The 22,009-nt window shown below is 40.6% G+C and overlaps 1 protein-coding gene across 4 annotated transcripts in view; it reads left to right on the plus strand.

Moving 5' to 3' along the window:
- The window catches only part of GATA2 (GATA binding protein 2), a 35,101-nt gene extending 25,827 nt beyond the window's left edge, over positions 1 to 9,274 (plus strand). For all 4 annotated transcript variants that reach the window (XM_073591863.1, XM_073591864.1, XM_073591865.1 and 1 more), the window contains exons 5-6: positions 4,806 to 4,931; positions 6,961 to 9,274. In XM_073591863.1, coding sequence (XP_073447964.1) covers positions 4,806 to 4,931; positions 6,961 to 7,248 — 414 coding nt within the window. In that variant the 3' untranslated portion in view covers positions 7,249 to 9,274. The remainder of the gene's footprint in view (positions 1 to 4,805; positions 4,932 to 6,960) is intronic.
- Positions 9,275 to 22,009: the final 12,735 nt, after the last annotated feature.

The raw sequence follows: 22,009 nt of genomic DNA on the forward strand, positions 1-22,009 counted from the left end.
GTTTTAATGTCATATTTTAGATATAAAGGACAATGCTGGGAGGAACAGTGTATGTATTATATAAAATATTATTATTATTATGCAGGATTTATATAGTGCCAACAGTTTGCACAGCAGCAATTTACAATGTAGAGGGGGGACAGTACAATTGCAATACAGTTCAATACAGAAGGAACAGGAGGGCCCTGCTTGTTGAGCTTACAATCTAAAGGGAGGTGGTACAAAAGGCAATAGCTGCCTAGTGCTATCCTCAAGGTTATGACTACCATATAGGTTCAGGTGATTGACCACCGGCTTTCAGGGGGACAAAATCGTTTTTTTATCTTCTGTAACACACATTTACTTCGATTAAAATAAGTCTTAATTCTGTTTTAGGGCTGGCAATCCCCCCCATATGACCAACTTGTTTTTTTCCCCCTTCTTACAAGCTTTCTCCGGTATATATTCTCAGATTGTAATCTGTTGTATGATGTTGTTGATCTCCTATCTTGGTCTTTTTGTATGACTTTTGTTGCTGTAATATACTTTTATAACAATAAAAATACTGAAAGATAAAAGGCAATAGCTGTGGGAGGGGGGACAATCTGATGGAGGTGACCCTGTTTGCAGCCAACTTTGACCCCTTTATTTGTGCAACATGTATCATGCACATATATGATAAGGTGGAGAACATCCTTTCCTTACAGACAACCCCCCCCCCCCCTCCAAGTCACTATTTAATGTCATATTTTAGATATAAAGGACAATGCTGGGGGGGGGACAGTGTATGTATTATATAAAATATTATTATTATTATAATGCAGGATTTATATAGCACCAACAGTTTTACGCAGCAGCAATTTACAGTGCAGAGGGGGGACAGTACAATTACAATACAGTTCAATACAGAAGGAACAGGAGGGCCATGCTTGTTGAGCTTACAATCTAAAGGGAGGTGGTACAAAAGGCAATAGGGAGGGGGGACAATCTGATGGAGGTGACCCTGTTTGCTGCCCGCTTTGACCCCTTGCAACATGTGTCAGGCATATGTACGATGAGGTGGAGCACATCCTTTCCTTAAGGCCCGTACACACGATCCGAATATCGTACGACAGATCGTACGACCTTTTCCCTTCAATAGTCGCAAGTAGAAATTGAATAGGTAAATAAAGTCATGAAAATTCTCGTACGACAGAAAAAAAAATCGGAAGTGATGTCTTGTGTTGTAATGTATTTGTATTGTATTTTCGGACGACGACTATACTGACTAAACAGAAATCGTATGATCTGGTATCGTACGAGGAAAATTTTTGCGATTGTCCCGTCGAATAATATCGGATGAACTGTCGTGATTGGCTCTCGAAAGTAGTGTACACACGATCCGAAAATCGGGACGATTCTTCCTCGGACAACATTTTTTGTACGATTTTCGGATCGTGTGTATGGGTCATTACAGACAACTCCCCCTCCTAGTCACTATTTAATGTCATATTTTAGATATGAAGGACAATACTGGGGGGGTACAGTGTATGTATTATAAAAAATATTATTATTATTATTAAGGATTTTTATAGCGCCAACAGTTTGCGCAGCGCTTTACAATGTAGAGGGGGGACAGTACAATTACAATACAGTTCAATACAGAAAGGGTAGGAGGGCCTTGCTCGTTGAGCTTACAATCTAAAGGGAGTGGGAGGTGGTACAAAAGGTAAAAGCTGCGGGGGATGATCTGATGGAGGTGACCTTGTTTGCTGCCAGCTTTGGCCCCTCTACTTGTGCAACATGTGTCTTGCCTATATTATAATAAGGGCGCTTTCCTGATGTTGGGTCCCTATTTTACTTTATATAAATGTATGCGACCTGCGTTGCCTCTAGCAATCACCAATCATCTTTAATTTTCATGCATTTAAAAAAAAAAAAAATTCAGAAAAAGCAAAATTGGGAGACAAGCATTTCAACAAGTTTAGAAATGTATGCAGTGAGAGGAGATTTACTAAAAGTGGTGCACACAGAATCTGGTGCAGCTGTGCATAGTAACCAATCAGCTTCTAGGTTTGCGCCTAGGTTCACACTGAATGCGGGTTTGAAATTGTTGCGAGTTCAGCTGAACTCGCACGATTTCAATCTCGCATTTCAGTCTGATTTTGAGGGCGATTTGAGAGACGTCTGTGCGGGTTTCTATTGAAATCACCCCTGAAATCGCCAAAAGTACCGCAGGAACTACTTTTAAAAAATTGGTGCAGCGCCGCACTGATTTGGGCGGTGCCGTTGCTGGCAATAGGGGGTGATTAAGCATACGATTTGACTCAAACCGGCCTGATGTGAACGGGGGCTTATTGTCAAAACTTAATTGAACAAGCTGAAGTTAGATGCTGATACTGTTACTATACACAGCTGCACCAGATTCTGTGTGCACCAGTTTTAATAAATCTCCCCCATGGTGTGCTAAGTGCAGTAACCCACAGCAACCAATCAGAAATTATCTCTCCTTGAAGAACACCAGGATGGCAAGATCTCTGCATCCAGGTGTGCAATGAAGTGCGTCGCACATACCTCTGATTCAGAGTCTTTTAATTGAAGAACTGGGTCCCATGTGCTGTCATTTGTATTACAAACTAGTTGTTGGCCCAGTATAGGTGTATAGGATTCCCCTGACAACCAGTCTGTTTCAGAGAGGCACACAGAGGGCAGAACAAAGCATGCAGGATTTGCACTTCGCAACTGAAGATCTCTGCATAGGGGCATGGGGGTCTATTTAAATCTGTCCTTACAAGTTACAGTTTGCTTGTACAATCTCACTGCAACACATGTAGGCTTAATTCACCCAACAGACATAACATGGTCATAACATTTTACTGATCTTAAGGAAAGGAACAAAAGTTCTTGCTTAAATGATTAGTAAATAGATCCCTTTTTTAATGCGTAAATGTGTAATGCACAAGGATTTTTGGATTTTGTGCCACAGATCTGAACGTAGTGCATGTTTTCACACCTGTAAATGTCTCTATTGAAAACAATGCACCTGCGTTCGAATTTATTAAAAAAAAAAAAAAAAAAACGTCTGTAAATGCGTTTTTTTACAGCTGTGTAAGGCCTTACCAAAAATGCATAATATGAGGACCTTCCTAAACAACCTATTCAGTTGCCCCCAGTTAGGCAGGAACTTTCACTATATAGTTGTTGGTGGATTTAAAGATGATCACCTAGGCAGATTGTTATGTATATGGCCGCTATGGCGCTTGCCAATTCTAAGAGATCTTATGCCATTATCTGGAACCCCTTCAATGTTTTGGGGCTCTAAAATTTTTATTTTTTTTTTAGCAGCCCCCATACTGAGTGAAAATTGTGTCTAATAATCTAGAGACCCCAAAATTTCACCCATTCCGCAGCCCCATCCCACATGTATTGAATGCTCACCATTGTGAAATGGGATATCTTAGGTGTTTATTTAAGGATATCTATTTAGGCCGTAAGAAAAAGTCCTGGACAGCCGCACTCAAAAAAATGTTTTACCTTTATTGAATGATCATCATAAAAGATACATGCCTCAGCAGAAAAATGCAGGAAACTGACGCGTTTCACACTGTAGTCAGTGCTTAATCATAGCTACACATTAGAGCGACTTGTCATGCGATTTGAGTGGTTAAATCGCATGACAAGTCACACCTTATTGTTGGCAATGGCACCGTTCAAATCTGTGCGACGCCGACTTTGCGGTGCCACATCAATTTGAAAAAGTAGTACCAGCACTGCTTTTGGCGATTTCGGGTGCGACCTGCATAGACATCCGTGCATGAAGCCGCACAGATGTCTTCAAAGTCCCACCTGAAGTTGCACTGACATGCGGCTTTCAAATCGTGCGTGAAGTTGCGTGATTTCAAAGCCGCGTTCAATGTGAACGAAGGCTTATAGCAGCAAAGTGGCGACCTCTTCAAACATACCACAGTGTTCAGATTTTCTGACTATGTCTATGAATTGGCATCAGGCTAGTCAGCATTTAACCCCCTTTTGCAGTTATCAGGTTGATCCCCATTACAACAGATCACTCCTGAGGTCCAAATTCTTGAGTGATTTTCATGTACAATCAGTGCTTTAGGATGTTTGTAGCAGTGAGGCAGTCAAGCAGTTGTGGAACTACAAGTTCCAGCATCTTAGCCAGCCTCTGGGAAAAAAACAAAAACAAAAAACAAAAAACATTTAATTCTCCATCTGAGAACAAGCCCAGCGTTACATTCCACTCAGAGAGAAATAGATCCATTGCAGTTGGAATGCTGTTTGCTGATGTCATCTATGCAATGTCCATGTTCCTTGACGTGCACATAAGCAATTATCAGCCAATCAAATTGTAAAGTGAAAGGTTGGATTCTGTAAAATATGGCTTAATAAGCATGTACGCACATATACGCTCCCGGTAACGCGTGTTGATGCAACACAAGATAAGGTGCTGGATATACGCGTTGCAGTGCATGGCCGTCCATTCTGAATGGCACTCCAATGCCACCCGTTCAAGCTCATGAGTTGCCGAGTTCAATGTTGCCTAAAAAAAGTGTGTACTGTATGTGTTTTTATGTGTTGAGGATTGTTAAAAACCTATTTATTGACATTTAGGAAACACATTTTAAACTAAAACTCGCCATTGAAAAATAATCGCATTTTATACTGTGTGTGATTTTGTAAGTAAAAACCGCATTCGCGGAAAAGGTTGTCAGTTTTCTGAAGACTGGTGTTATTTGCCCAGTCTATTGTTCACTTCTTCCTTAATTAAATGTGGAATTGTTTTGCCATCGGTGGACACGAATGACCTATATTGATCCATCTCTCCACAGTCAGCAGCGAGACGAGCAGGCACCTGTTGCGCAAACTGCCAGACGACCACAACGACCTTATGGCGACGCAATGCTAACGGAGACCCTGTGTGTAACGCCTGCGGATTGTACTACAAGCTGCACAATGTAAGTTGCCCCGTCCATTTCCTGAACGTCATGTCTAAGCTTGGCTTGGTAGGAACTGAATAGGATTGGTTTCTGTTGGGTGTTTCCTCTGGGGGATGTCCCCCCCCACCACCATTCACCCTCTAGCATAGCAATGCCCCATCCAATATGGCTTTACAATGCGGATAGCTTGGCTTCTACATCTCTGTGACACCGAAGGGAGATGGGCAGACAATGGCCACACATTCTCTGCTTCTCTTTCAATTTGTTGGAAGTTAATCATTTAACCCTTCAACAGCTGCCTTAGACCTCCTACATAGGGTTTTTTTTTTTTTTAAAACTGTTTAACGCAGTTTGTATTCCTTTAGTAGCATTAACTGAATTAGTCCCTACTATATTTGTAATAGTCTACATAAAGTTCTGCTGCCAAAAAATCTTAAAAAATTCATGCAGGTGGAAAATAAAAGGAAAATTAAATTTGACTTTAGCACTGCATCTATACTAATTTATATACAAAGGTGTCAGCTTTGTACTACAATTACTATGGCCTGGCCAAAACAGATATTACTTATTCAATTACAAGTTAAATGCCAACTTAGTGGATCAGATCTCATTTACCTGAGTAGTTAAGTGTTGGCCCCAGTAAGGGTCAAATGGATGCGGGAAAGCTGTACATTTGAGGGCCTTCTCATACCTATCATGGAGCTCCCTACTCCCTACTCCAATCCCACTTTTCCATCTTTTTTTTGTAAACATAAATGAAATTATATTTAACTATGAAGATGTCCTAGTTCCTCCCAACTATGCCTGGGAAGAGCAAGGAACTCAAGTTCTGAGATATTCTCCTTGGAAGCCCTAGGAGATAAAATAAGTAAGTGTAGACAAGCAGTGAGCTATCATCGTGGACTAATTATTTAAAGAGTACCTGTTGCATTCAGACCGTCTAAGCCAGCCTTTCTTAACCTTTTCAACACAGAGGAACCCTTGAAATAACTTTCCAGTCTCAGGGAAACCTGGTAAAAATTACTATATCTACAACCCATGATACATTAGTGTGATGGTCGGTGGGAAGAATGCTCCTTACATTGGTGATCATTGGGAAGAATTACCCCCTTACAGATAAGCTAAAAAGATCAATGGAGTCAGTGGGAACTTATCTGAGAGGCAGAAATTGCTCCTTGCTCAAGGAAGCCCTAGAAACTTCTGGAGGAACCCCAGGGTTCCACGGAAACCTGGTGGAGAAACCCTGGTGTAAACAGCGTTTTGGGGTTAATCCAATGCTAAACTTAGATGTTTGGCTTTACATAGCTCTGAAACGTTTTAAGCTTGGAGAACTTTTTCTTTTACAAAAGTTTTTATTAATTTTCAGTCAGAATAAACAGTCAGAACAAGCAGATCCAACAAGTGGATAGTTACAATGCGTAATAAACATATACAAATCAGATAGACGTACATATTCGAGGCTTAATGCCTCACAGGCTTGGAGAACTTTTTCTTCAAGAATGGCCACTAGGTATAGGCAACAGGCACACTTTTAGGGTCCAAACACACTGGCTTAAAAAAAAAGGTCCAGTACTCTTGTCAGAATTTTTTTTTTTTTAAATGCAAAGCTTAAAATATGCTTCTAAACAGTGTGCATGGACACATGGGATAACATTAGTAGCTTCCACAGGAAAAACGCTAAACTCCTCTAGGAGCAGCGATTTTTGTGCATGGAACCTTAAAAGTTATATAGAGTAAAGGGACAGATCTCAAGTGATGTAAATGTAGTATGGAGTACTAACTCTAAGATTAACCCAATATTTAGCCGTTCTACAAAGTAAAAGCAATATAATGTACTGGTTGTCACTGCACAAGTGTTACGTACTCATGATATTTTTACTTTGTTTTAATAAAGAATGTAGCTGCATGCTCCTCTGCCCTCGAATTGTTTTTTCTATGTATTGTTCTTTCAGAGAACAGTTCTGACATCAGTTTTGCGGGGGGGATTCACATGCTCCGAACATGGTTTAGATTAGCCAGTTCATTATGTTCTTGTATTTTGTTACAGGTGAATAGGCCCCTGACCATGAAAAAGGAAGGAATTCAGACCAGGAATAGGAAAATGTCCAACAAGTCCAAGAAAAACAAGAAAGGCTCAGAGTGTTTTGAGGAACTTTCCAAGTGCATGCAGGAGAAGTCTTCTCCTTTCAGCGCGGCGGCCCTGGCCAGTCACATGGGGCCCATGGGTCACTTGCCTCCTTTCAGCCACTCCAGCCACATTTTGCAGACGCCGACCCCTATCCACCCTTCCTTTGGGCACCCACACCCATCCAGCATGGTAACAGCAATGGGATAAAAATAGAGACTTCTGCAGACTTGAACTCGAGCATGTGGGCATTGCCTGGGTTTTTTGGCGCCCAAATCCTCCGAGAAGACAATGGAGAAGTGTCTTGCACCTCGTCTGTTGCATCAGATAGGCCTTTGCACTGGACTTAAGCAGGACCTTTTTGGTGGGACTAGATAAGCACTTTCCTCCCTCCGGACTGGAAATTAAAAAAAAAAAAAAAGGAATAATCTGTTTTCCACTGACCAACTCACAGTGAAGGTAAAAAAAAAAAAAAAGGTGGACATAGCGGGCTTTTATCTTTTTTTTTTTTTTTTTTTTATTATTACTGTGAATATTGTAAATATGTTAACCGTCTCTTGTGGGTAAAAAGGACCCAGTGATAGATGATGCTGGATTTGTACTGCAGACTCATTTCAAATGGACAACTTTATATATTAAAAATATTAAAATTATAATGCTTAATTTTAAAAGAAAAAAAAAATATTTATTTTTGCTCCTGATGTTTTTTTTTTTTTTATTGCATCACTGGCCTCGTCATGAGGTCATCTGGCCTGTAAGCTTTATTCTTTTTTTTTTTTTTATGTGTTGCCACCCTTCTTGGACTAGACCACCACAACATGCTTGACCTGAGTTTAACCCCTTCTACTGCTGGAAGGCTGTCGGTGAAGAGGTCTTAAAATAAGAGACCATGAAAGCAAACATTGAAAATTATTTAATGTGGTTCTTTTTAAGTGATTGCACCTGGTTTTAAGGTTTTGAGGCTTTTTTTTTTTCCAGATACTCATTGGCTTCGTTACTTGACATTCTTTGAGTGCACATACCAGGTTGTCTTACAATACAATGTGCTTTCCTCAAGTCTATTAAAAAAAAAAAGTCTCTAAACTTAGCTAGCATCATTCAAAATGGCTTCTTTGTTTTACTGTAAGATTGTTAGCTCTTTGAGCGAGCAAGGTGAAATCCAGGAACGCTTTCACTGTCTTTGTAACTATCAACCAAACTTTGCTAGCAAAGGCTTATTCTGGCGCTAAAAGTAGTTGACTCAAAAGGCAAAGAATTCTGGCGTTATATGAAGCCAGCGCTGAAAAAAAAAACCTACACATGGCATGTAACTGAAAACATGTATGATCACCAAAGACCAAATGTTTTTGTTTTAAAAATGTAATAATGTGACCGTGTAACGTATTAAATGCTTACCCCCCTCCCCCCCTTCCCAAGCATTCTACTGTTAACAACTTAACATAATGTCATTATGTATATATTATTTAAATAAAGAGAGCAAACCTGGGTGGAGGAAAAATATAGCTATAGACAGTGAACTAAATCATGTATCTAATGGCAGATGTACAAAAATTTTTTTTGTAATGAACATTCCAGCCTTGGCAATTATATAAGACAAATATAAATTGCAGTCATTTCATTAAACGATGTATTTAGGGGCCAACTCAGATTAGAAAAAGGCTTAAAAAAAAAAAAAAAAAAAAATTAAAAAAAAAAGGTCAAGGGGACAGGCTTAGTTGACTTACGTGTGACGGTTGAAATTAGATCAGAAAAAAAAAAAGAAATGCTTGCTGGGGTTTGCGCCCAATGTTAAAATGTGGTCCTTTAAAATTTCTTTAAACTCTTAATAGCCAGAAAATTCATCAGGAATTTATTCTGACGATTTGGCTGTATCGAGGGTTAATGCTTAATGGTACAAGCTGTACATTATTTTGTACCTTTTTTTTTTTTTTTTCTTTTTTTTTTTTTTTTTTTAAGGGTTGGGTGGGGTACAGGAAAATATTACTGATACAAGAGTAACTGAATAGTGCAATATCTTGCCAGCCTGCAGTTTGTATCTGGGGCCCAGAAATAAATTATTTTGTATCGGTAGCCGCATAAAATTATACAGTATTTTTTTTTACATTGTTTTGATTAGTGACCTTAAGTTATTGTTGATTCTGTACACCATGTTTATATATTGTCTGTAAAAAATTGTATGCTATCCTCCCATTCAATGAAGGTGAATACTAAAAATAAAAGGAACTTTTTTGTGCAATCTGGTCTCTGTCTGTTTTATATATTTATTGCTTTAAAATGAGAAATTTTCTTTTCACATAAGTAATGGAAAAATAACTTTAAAATAAAATTCAGCCACGCGTGCTCTGTTGGGTACAGCATTTTAAGATTATACATTGTTGAATTAGGATGGGCAGGATTTATTTTTATGAAAATTAAAGTGTGCTAAATGTTTATGTTTAACTGAAATATTTTAATATTAAATTAATTTATTACAGAGAGGAAATAGCTGAGCTCAGATTTCAGGATTTTTTTTTTTTTTGCTCTGCTGTACGTATGAATGGATTGATCATGAAATCATTACTTTGACATTTGACTTATTATCGTATTTTATTTAACAGAATCAAATTGACATAATTCTGTTGGCATGAGATTGATACCAGTTATATTACTATATTTCTGCATTGATATGCATATAGTTTTGCATGAGCTAATATTAAACCCGGATAGGTAGCTCTATTTTACTGTTATGTGTGTTCAAATTTTGGTCCGTCGGTATTAAAGCCAATATTACCTTAGGAAGTATTTTAATACTTCCCCGCCTTGGTCCATGCAATATATTACCTTAGGAAGTTTTTTAATACATTTCCGGTCTTGGTCCATGCAATATATTACCTTAGGAAGTTTTTTTTAATACATCTCCGGTCTTGGTCCATGCAATATATTACCTTAGGAAGTTTTTTAATACATTTCCGGTCTTGGTCCATGCAATATATTACCTTAGGAAGTTTTTTTAATACATCTCCGGTCTTGGTCCATGCAATATATTACCTTAGGAAGTTTTTTAATACATCTCCGGTCTTGGTCCATGCAATATGCAAAATGTGTGTGCAAGATATTATTTTTTAAATTTTTAAATTTTCACTTTGTTATCTGATTCAATGTCTTATTGACGTCATACAGAACAACTGATTTTTTTTATGGAATTTTAATTTTTTTTTTAATTCTTTTATTTATGGGTATGCAACATAATACAGTAGTGACAGTACAATCCTGAAAAAGGTTGTAAGTGGTAACATAATGGAAATTCAAATAACAGGGGTTAATATGGAATTTGTTTTTATAAAAATTAGCTGTTTTGGGAATAATATATTTCAGTCTTACCTGTCAGAAGTTTAAGAAAAAGTTTGAAAAAAATCTTTTTACGAAGCATGTACAGTCAGGAACCAGTCTGCATGATCTATGATTAGGAAATGTATATGATATACACTTGATACCAGCTTCAAAATCTGAGTATTCTTCCATACCTAAATAAAGTTATATTAAAAAAAATGGTTAAAAAAAAAAAAAGAGTAAAAACATTTTATATAAAAAAAAATAACTTTCATTACCAGCTTTGAAGTTAAAAGTCAAGACAGGTTGGTCAATTTAAAATGTTTATTTAAAGACTATATGCTTGTTGATTTACTGCACCTTAAACATTTCTTTTAGGCCCTTTGTTGAATGTTAAAGGGGTAAAAAGGGCTCATAAAAATACTCTAATGTTTTGGTCCAGTAAAGTATCCCTGCTCTTAGTGCATTTTAAAGATTAGAAGGAGTGACCAGCAAAACTGCTGCACACTTCACTTGTAAAGAGAAAGGGCCTATTAAACATGCTGGGACAATTACAGTATTTTGTTGCCAGGCTGAACCAGTTTAGCAGGATCGGAAGGGAAGCCTATTCTCGAGTCAGCCTGCTGCTTTTCCACCCAGAACAATTTTGATAATGTCTCTTAAGGGTACGTCACTGAATAAACACGCTGCGGCAAAACACAGAAGACAAAACCAGGGTTCCGACCTTTGAAAACACTCTTTAGACGCTCGTATGTAGCCAAAGGCGTAACATGCTGTGTGTGATCCTGACCATTTTATTCAATGATCTGATTGTGTAAATGCAAAAACATTCCGATTAGAGAAGAATAAACAGATAAAAAAAGTTTCTTAGTTACAAAAATAAAAAAATAAAAAAATTTAAAAAACATTAAATGGGAGTTGGATGTGTAGGCCAATGGCCATAAGAGATTTTGTCTCGATCTTTACAAAAATATGCACACTTGGATCATCTACACGTGCCTGTTTTATGGTCAAGAAAATAAACTTATAGCACACAAGTTTACTTTGAGGAAAACAAAGCAAAAAGGTCATAAAGCCACACCTAGCCAACGGCTATTCCCCTTGGATACCTTAAAACACTCTGTGGCAGTGGTTGTCAACTTATGGACTAAAGAGGTCCTCAAATGCGGCCCCTGACTTTACAAAAGGGCACGTAATGTAAAGTTTGAAACAGAGACGTAACTAAAACCTTCAGGGCCACGGAAACCATTAAACGATCCCCCCGACCCTGTCCTGGGGCCTTCTCACATGTTCTGCAGCGGCCCCCTCTTGGCACTTCGAGGCCCCACATGGTGGTGGAATGCCAGGGTCCAGTCAAGATTCCCAGCTTACATCCTCCAGAGTGCCCGCTTAGTGCCTCCAGAGTTCTCCTTACATCCTCCAGAGTGCCCCCTTGGTGCCTCCAGAGTTCTCCTTACATCCTCCAGAGTGCCCCCTTACATCCTCCAGAGTGCCCCCCCTAGTGTTTCCAGAGTGCCAACTGTACTAAGGGGGTGCTCTGGAGTAGGATGGAAGGGGACACTCTGGAGGTACTAAGAGATAGTATCTCCAGGTTAGGGTCATGATCTCTTTTATTACTTACCCCCTGACCACATCCTGGGGGCCTTTCTCATGTTCTGCAGCAGCACCTTCCTGCCGTCTTGGGGCCCCACATGGTGGTGGAATGTCAGGGCCCAGTCAAGAGTGTCCGCTTCCATCCTCCAATGTGTCCCTCTAGTGCCCCCTTGGTGCCACCAGAGTGCTCCTTACACCCTCCAGAGTGCCCCCCTAGTGTCTCCAGAGTGCCAACTGTACTAAGGAGGTGCTCTGGAGGAGGTTGGAGGAGGATGTAAGGGGACACTCTGGAGGTACTTAGAGATAGTACCTCCAGGTTAGGGTCATGATCTTTTTTATTACTTACCCCCTGAACCCATCCCAGGTCCGTTTCTCATGTGCTGCAGTGGCCCCCTCCTGCCGTCTTGGGGCCCCACATGGTGGTGGGATGCCAGGGACCATTAGCAAGTGCGACCTTTGAGACCCTGGTAGTTCTGCCACTGATCTATTACTAGGGAGCATTTTAGAGGATGTAAAGGGGCACTCTTTAAGATATAAGGGGGCACTCTGGAGGTACTAAAACAGTACCTTCAGAGTCCCCCCTTTACATCTTCCTCAAGAGTGCCTCCAGAGTGCCTGCTTACATCCTCCAGAGTGCCCCCTAGTGCCTCAAGAGTGCCCGCTTACATCCTCCAGAGTGCCCCCCTAGTGCCTTTTGGTGCCTCCAGGGTGCTCCTTACACCCTCTAGAGTGCTTCCTTACATTCTCTGGAGTGCCCCCCTCCCTAGTGTCTCCACAGTGCCTACTGTACTAAGGGGGTGCTCTGGAGGAGGATGGAAGGGGACACTCTGGAGGTACTAAGAGATAGTACCTCCAGGTTAGGGTCATGATCTGTTTTATTACTTTCTGTGATTTTAAATGATTTTTTTTTTTTCTTTTTTTTTTGTATATTTAATATCTACAGGTATATTGGGTTTATATGTCTTACCAATGGTATTTGTCAAGCAGGAGTTAAAAAGTTTTTGGATTGCATCTTGCTGTGGTGTGCAACCATTCTTGCTGCCAAGGGGATTACGTGTCACACGCCCCGAGTGTTGTTTCTCTGATCGGTTACAGCAGGCCGCTCGCAACTCGCAAGCAGCAGGGCTGGCGGTATAACTGTCGGCTGGCTACTTGGAAATGCGCATGTGCACTTACAAATGCAGCCAATTAGTGCTGAGGTCGGTCTCTACTCATCCGGCGGGGCGTGTAAAAATAAGCCACACCCCACTGCCAGATCTGAGGCCAAGCCCGGCAATTCTCCAATTGCCTGCTTCTGGAACTGCACATGTGCAGTTCAAAGCCACTGACAAGGAAATTTTTCACTGGAGAAAAGTGCCTGTTAACACTGCCCCAGTCATGTGATTGTCTTGGGGTCCCTCCACAGTGGCGGAATTCCAGGGCCTAGTCACAAGTGCGTCCCTGGTAGCTCTGCCGCTTGTGTGGGGGGTGGGAGCAGTGGCAGTGCTGGGGGAGGATGGGATCAGTGCCAGTGCTGGGAGTAATGGGAGATGAGATCAGTGGCAGTGCTGGTGGTGGTGATTGGGGGGGCTGGGGTGGAATCAGTGGTAGTGGTGGTGGGATCAGTCCACTAATGGTGGTGATGGAATGGAATCAGTGACAGAGGTGATGGTGGGGTGATGGGATCAGTAGCAGCAGTGGTGGGGGGGATAGCGTCAGTGGCAGCAGTGGTGGGGGGATGGGACCAGTGGCAGAAGTGGTGGTGGGGGATAGGATCATTGGCAGCAGTGGTGGGGGGGGATCAGTGGCAATGGTGATGGGGGATAGGATCAGTTCATTAAGGGTCGGGGGGGTGGGATCAGTGGCAGCCGTGGTGGTGGTGAGGGGGGATGGGGTCAATCTAATCAAGGTGGTTGTGGGGGGGTAGGATCAGTGGCAGTAGTGGTGGTGGTAGGGGAATGGGATCAGTGGCAGTAGTGGTGATGGTGGGGGGGGATGGGATCAGTGACAGTGTTAGTGGTGGTGGGATGGGATCAGTGGCAGTAGTGGTGGTGGTGCTGGGGGGATGGGATCAGTAGCAGTAGTGGTGGTGGGGGTAGGGATGGAATCGTTGGCAGTAGTGGTGGTGGTAGGGGAATGGGATCAGTGGCAGTAGTGGTGATGGTGGGGGGGATGGGATCAGTGGCAGTATTGGTGGTGGTGGGATGGGATCAGTGGCAATAGTGGTGGTGGTACTGGGGGGATGGGATCAGTGGCAGTAGTGGTGGTGGGGGATGGGATCAGTGGTGAGGGGTTGGGATCAGTTGCGGGGGTGGGATCATTGGCGGTAGTGGTGGAGGGGTGATGGGATCAGGGGTGGGGGTGGGATCAGTGGTGGTAGTGGTGGAGGGGGATGGGATCAGTGGCAGAGGGATGGTGGTGGGGCGGTATGGGATGGTGACACTGGCGCTCACTTGCTCTCAGTGTCAGTCCCTTCCCCCTCCTTGCTCAGTGCTCTCTCTGTCTGGCTTCAAGGTGCCTCCAGTAACACTTCTCCCGACATGGGGTCTCTGTCTCCTCACAAAGGGGAGCTCCTCTTCACTATACTGGCCTGTCAGCTGATCAGTTGACTTTCTACTCCACTCCAGTTTCCTCCTCCCGACATGGCATCTACTTGGAGAAATGGGCGGAGAGGAGAGGCGGGCAGTGCGCTGTGCCAGTGAGTGCTCACTCAGCCACCCCTTATACTTACCTGAGCCCCATCTCAATCCAGCGATGTGCACGAGAGCAGTGGCTCTCCCAGGTCTCTCTCTCCTCGTTGGCTCACACAGCAGCGAGTGCCATTGGCTCCTGCTACTGTCAATCACAGCCAGTGAGCCAATGAAGAAAGAGCGGAGGCGGGGCCAATGGACACACAGAGGGCGGCTCGGGGGCGATCCCGCTTGATTGCCCCCATAGCAAGAGGCTTGCTATTGAGGGTACTCGGTAGGGGGGAGACGCCAGAAGCGCCAGCGAGGGACCCAAAAAGAAGAGGATTGGGGGCTGCTCTGTGCAAAACAATTACACAGAGCAGGTAAATATAGCCAAATGTCAGAAAAAGGCCTGGTCTTAAAGAGGTTAAGTAAAGAGATAGGAAAGAGTCATTGGTTGACTTTTTTGTTTTTTATGCATCTAAATGATAAAACAGCCAACTGTCTCTTTTGACCATATGAATATATCAGATCATATGAGTATATCAGAGCATATTAGTAAATCAGAGTATATAAGTCAAAAGAAACACTAGTATAGTGGCCTATACTATACTATACTATACTATACTATACTATACTATACTATATAGTATAGTATTAGTGGCCACACATTAGAATACTTTAGAATGAACATTCGTACAAAAATTCTCAGTACATTAAATAGCATGATGGATGTCGCTCAAAAGTACTTCAAAGCTTCCTTTGCTTTTAACAATCGATTTTGAAATGAATGGACTTTACCGAACGAAAACCACAAATTTTCCATCCTTCACCTTTGCATTTTTTCATTGATAGTCGATTTGACCCCACTAACCATTAGAAAATCGAACGAAGATTCTTAAAGCAAAACACTTTAAAGAAAATTATCCACTTGCCGACCACAATATATATATACGCTACAGTTTGCAAGTGGTTTACCGGGGCTGTGGCTAAAGATATCGGCCATAGCCCCGGTACTTTTTTCTTTTTTCAGCTAGCGATTGGCTTTCTTATGAAAGCGGTCAGAGTGGCTAATTAGCTGCTGGATTGCTTGCAGAAGCAGCAGGAGGGATCGCCGTGTTTCTCAGGCTTACCGTTTTTTACAGGCGCTCCCGGGAAACGATCCAATGGTACGCAAGGCTGGCCATAGAGGGGACCAGAGACCAAATCATCTCTGATCGCCTCTATGATCTTGCAGGACCATAGCGACGTCATGATGTCACTTCTGGTCTAGAGCGGAAGTAAACAATTTTTTTTAAAAAGCAAAAGATCACATTTTTTGGGGATCTTTTGCTTTTAAACGTAAAGGAGAGATTTGGGGTTTTATAGATCCCAGATCTCGTAAAGAGGATCTGACAACCCCTGTTTTTTATTACAAGGGATGTTTACATTCCTTGTAATAGGAATAAAAGTGATAAAAAAAGGGACAGCATAAACATAAAAAATAAAATAAATAAGAAGAAAAAAGGAAACTGCCCCCATCCCTCCGCGCTCGTGTGCAGAAGCGAACGCACGCGTAAGTCGGTTGCACATGCATATGTAAGCGGTGTTCGCACCACACATGTGAGGTATCACCGCAAACGTTAGAGCGAGAGCAATAATTCTAGTGCTAGACCTCCTCTGTAACTCTAACTGGTAACCTGTAACTGTTAACCGATAACCTGCAAATTTTTTTTGCTGTAACTGGCAAAAATTTTTAAAGGCTCTCCTATGGAGTTTTTTTAATTACCGTAGTTTGTCACCATTCCACGAGCGTGCGCAATTTTAAAGCGTGACATGTTAGGTATCTATTTACTCAGCGTAACATCACCTCTTATATTTTACCAAAAAATGAGGTTATATATCCTATATATAAAAGTATTTTTGGACAGATTCTAGAGACTTAGGTGTCCCTTTATGAAAGTGCGGTAAAATACCGCTTTTCAGTTCTCAGGCATTCTCAGAGGAGATCGCTCTCCTCTGAGTGCCTGTTTATGAAAGTGTGTAGATCGCTTCTCATGTTGAGTTGAGGAGCGATCTACAAACGCCGGGAACTCCTGAGAATGGCTCCTCTCACTGTAATCTCGCGTGATATAGCGGGATTACAGTATGAGGAACCATAAAATACAAAGTGTAACACAAATCAGCACACATTATTCCCCAACATATTAATAAAATAATAAAGTTAAATTCCCCCTACACAATATACATTAACCTAATTATAAAAAAAACATTGTTTTTATCAATATTTAAAGATCATACATGTCCCTATTTAAATGTGAATGGTGTATAGTAAATGAATGTAATGCACATATGTAATGCAGCTATACACCATTCATATAAATGCAAAATACTTTTATAATCGTTAAAAAAATAATTTTAATAAAGTATACAAGTATAAATATTTATTAATAAATTAAAATAAAATATATTTCATAATTGATAAACATAAAAATTGATAAACTGGTGCAATGCAAGAACACTGCGAATCCACTGCGGGTTCCCGCATTGCACCGACTCGCATGTCAGTTCACACTGCCATATGCGAATCGCTGGGGAGTGTCAATACATTGTTAAGGACACCCCCAGTTCAGCTTGCATATCGCACTGCGAACTGACAGTCCGGACATGCGATCCGATTCTGGTCCGAACAGAAAAAAGGGTCCTATGCGTGTTTGCACCGAATGCAGTGCGATATCAGCCATACTAGCTGTACAGCTGATATCGCAACACACAGACATCGCATGAATTTGTGAATGGTAGTGTGCTGAGAATTAAATGCGATGCCTGTGCAATGTCCGGCATCGCACAAGTGTGAACTGGGCCTAAAAGTTAACACCCCCAAATCAGTTCGCATATCGCAGTGTGATCTGCAAACTCGGACAGTAATCGAATCGCATGGGTGTGAACACCCATGCGATCCGATTCTGCTGTGGACCAAAAAAAGGGTCCTGTAAGAGTTTGGTCCGAGTGCAATGCAAATTTAGCAATACTATCTGTATGGCTGAAATCGCATTGCACAGAGATCGGATGTGATTTTGCACTGCAGTGCGGTGCGAATCACATCCGATCTCAGACACCGCAGCAGTGGGAACTGGCCCTAAATCATATTGCATTTGCACCAAAATGGTACAGGACCCTTTATTTGGTCCGCACTGGAATCGGATCGCATGGGTGTGAACACCCATGCGATCCGATTCCTGCACCATTACATAGTTCGCACTGCGATCTGTGAAATGATCTGGGGGTGTCATTAACTTTACATTGACACCCGCAGTGGTGCGCAGATGTCAATGTAGGTGCGATGTGAAAACCCGCACAGGAATCACGCTGGTTCACGCATCGCACAAGTGTGAACCCAGCCAGAGACGTGAACATCTAAAAAAAAATATATACATATATCTATATATATCTATATATATATCTATATATATAGATATATATATAGATATATATAGATATATATCTATATATATCTATATATATATATATAGATATATATATATATATATAGATATCTATAGATAGATATATATCTATAGATAGATATATCTATCTATAGATATATATCTATATATATATAGATATATATATATCTATATATAGCTATATATCTATCTATATCTATATATATATTACATATATATATATATATATGTAAAAATATATATAATAGATGTATCTATATATAGATATATCTATAGATAGATATAGTCTATATATATCAATAAATATCTATTTATCTATCTATATATATATAGATATAGATATATACATATCTATATCTATATATATATAGATATAGATATATACATATCTATATCTATATATATATAGATATATACATATCTATATCTATATATAACTATATCTATATATATACGTATATATATATATATATATATACACACACTATAAATTTCACCAGTTTCAGGCTTCTCACTCTGATTCTCCACTTCTGAAATGGTGAATCAGAAAGTAAGAATTCTGCCACAGATCGCCAGTGAGGTGCTGAGATCGCACCTTCATAAACTGGCCGTTTCTGTGAAGTCAGTTACAAATTCTCACTGTGCTGAGATAATCAGCGGAGAACATGTTCTCCACTGATTATCTCAGTTTCATAAACTGGTAATGAGCTGAGATCAGCGGTGAGACTCGGGATCGCTGCTGATCTCAGTTTCATAAAAGGACACCAGAATGTCCACATCCCTGATGTAGGATAAATAAAAGAAATATTTCAGAGAGAAGAGATCAAAATCTGTCCCTCAAAGATAGTTGGGATTTTTAAGGATGCATATTTCTGTCATAAGGCAAGCACAACCACAAAAAATAATTTAAAAAAATATATAATTTATTACAAAATATACAATTTAAAACAGTATTAGTCATAAAACCAATGACCAAGATTAATACTAATTTTCAAAAAGCTTGAACAGATTCTTGTGTGTATTGGGCAGCCGACGCGTTTCGCAGTCTAGATTACTGCTTCTTCGGGGCTGTTCCCCATGCATCCAAATATCCTGACATTGATCATATCGCAACATCAGAGAGAACACACACCATCCCGTGACAAACAGGTGATGTCAGAATCACCTATATGGTCTTGTGGACGTCGGACCATATGTATAGATTAAGAGTATCATTGATAATCTAGTATGTTGTCGCCTAAGGGTACTGGAGAACTGCTAAGACGATATTTAGAGCAGAGTAAAAAAGGCTTAGTCACTCCAAGACAAGAACCGATCGTTCCAGTCCCGTTCGTCCCGACTAGGGGTAAAAGTACAACTTCTGTCCTCCACTGATGTATACGGCGCGTCCTCCCCAGGCTGCCGTGATACCAGTTATATATTGTGTTTTTTTGCATTAAAATTCATTAAAGTGTATTTTTGTTTTTTAAAATTGCATTTTAAATAAACGCTGTGCAAATACCCTGTGACATAAAAAATTACAATAATTGCTATTTTATTCTCTAGTCTAGGGTCTATGCTAAAAAAAAAAAACACACACACACACATATATATATATAAAATGTTTGAGGATTCTAAGTAATTTTCTAACAAAAAAATACGGATTTTTACTTGTAAACAAAAAGTGCCAGAAAAGGCCTGAAGCTGAAGTGGATTCTAATAGTGTATGACTGCCACTAAAAAAAAACAATTGTTTTGCCTTGTTAATGTTTAGTTTGTTTCCTACATAGTGAATGTATCCCAGGAGAGACACAAGATTTACTTTTTTTCCACCGCAGCGCTGTCAAGAAAAAAGGCGCGTCACTCGCGTCACTCATGTATTATATAGGGGGGTAATTCAAGTTTGAAAATTGTAGTTTGGAGTAAAAAAAAAAAAAAAGACTCTGTTACACTAATTGCTGGTCTTCTAATTAATCATAGCACAATTATATTGTCCGGCATTCTGTTAGTTTCAAGGCACTTGGAGGATTTACAAAGGAATAAAGAATGTAGTTCTCCTAATTGTCCCCTGTAATTGTGACAAATTAGTGGGTTGTTTTAATTGGAGCCCGATATGGAGGTTTCTCCGCGGAGAGACAAATACAGTCCTCTGTCTGAAGTTTATCTACGGCGAGGGTATCAGTAAAGCATAATGTCGTTTTAGAAAATGAACTTAATCCTTCTAATTCTAACATGACAAAAGCATCTATTGTTAAAGGATCAGTCCATCCGAAACAGCATAGCTTTTGGGTGGATACTGGAGGATCAGATCAATAAATTGCCTTTTTAAAAAAAATATATATATATGTACATATATATATATAGATATATATATCTATATATATCTATATATATAGATATATATAGATATATATATCTATATATATATATATATATATACACATATATATATCTATATAGATAGATAGATATATATATGTGTATATATATCTATCTATCTATATATATATACTATTTTGCAAAACGTATTGGGGCGCCTGCCTTTCCACTCCACTCTAATTCACCCCAAAGGTGTTCTATCGGGTTGAGGTGCAGACCACTCAAGTTCCTCCACCCCAAACTCGCTCATCCATGTCCTTATGGACCTTTGCTTTGTGCACTGGTACAAATTTTTTGGTGGAGGGGGGATTATGGTGTGGGGTTCTTCTTCAGGGTTTGGGCTTGGCCCCTTAGTTCCAGTGAAGGCGTCAGCATACCAACACATTTAGGACGATTTCATGCTCCCAACTTTGTGGGAACAGTTTGGGGATGGTCCCTTCCTGTTCCTGTTCTTTATGGTCCTTGCTTTGTGCACTGGTGTGCAGTCATGTTGGAACAGGAAGGGGCCATCCCCAAACTGTTCCCACAATGTTGGGAACATGAAATTGTCCAAAATGTCTTGGTATGCTGACGCCTTAAGAGTTCCCTTCACTGGAACTAAGGGGCCGAGCCTGAAGCCCTGAAAGACAACCCAACACTATAATCCCCCCTCCACCAAATGATTTGGACCAGTGCACAAAGCAAGGTCCATAAAGACATGGATGAGCGAGTTTGGGGTGGAGGAACTTGACTGGCCTGCAGAGAGTCCTGACCTCAACCCGATAGAACACCTTTGGAATGAATTAGAGCGGAGACTGTGAGCCAGGCCTTCTTTTCCAACATCAGTGTCTGACCTCACAAATGCACTTCTGGAGGAATCGTCAAACATTCCCATAAACACCCTCCTAAACTTTGTGCACAGCCTTCCCAGAAGAGTTAAGGCTGTTATAGCTGCAAAGGGTGGGCCAACTCAATATTGAACCCTACGGACTAAGACTGGGATGCCATTAAAGTTCATGTGTGTGTAAAGGCAGGCGTCCCAATACTTTTGGCAATATAGTCTATATAGGGGACAACAATAGTGTTATCAGGTATGAGGGGTTTTTAGACTTCCTATTTCATAACATAAAGTCCCACAGGGGAGACCTGGGCAGGGCTACTGGGGATTTCAGTGCAGCAGAGGTAGCATTGTCAGCTCACCACAGGGAGTTAAGTGTTATTAAACCCAAAACAAAAAATGTAATATATCACAGCTTACCAATCATTAGATGTGGTGGCTGCATTTGTTTTTATTTTTAGGCTTTCACCCTCTGTTTTCACCTGGTGATCTGGCCAGTAACATACTTCTTGTATTAGCTTACCTACACACTGGCTGAAGGACTACATGGTTAGATGTACTAGCAGGTTTAGAAAGCAGCTTTGTCAGTCTTGGGGGGGAGGAGTGTTAGATGTACTAGCAGATTTAGATACACTAACAAATTGAAGCCACACCCCAGCTCACACTTTATAAACAGATACAGTAACAGTTTTTTCTTTTGGGATAAAGGCTTTACATAAAAAATAAAAGTTGATCATTTTAAAGGGGTTGTAAAGGTAAAAGTTTTTTCACCTTAATGCATTCTATGCATTAAGGTGAAA

This window comes from Aquarana catesbeiana, linkage group LG07, assembly GCF_042186555.1.
Source record: "Aquarana catesbeiana isolate 2022-GZ linkage group LG07, ASM4218655v1, whole genome shotgun sequence".
Taxonomy (NCBI): Eukaryota; Metazoa; Chordata; class Amphibia; order Anura; family Ranidae; genus Aquarana; species Aquarana catesbeiana.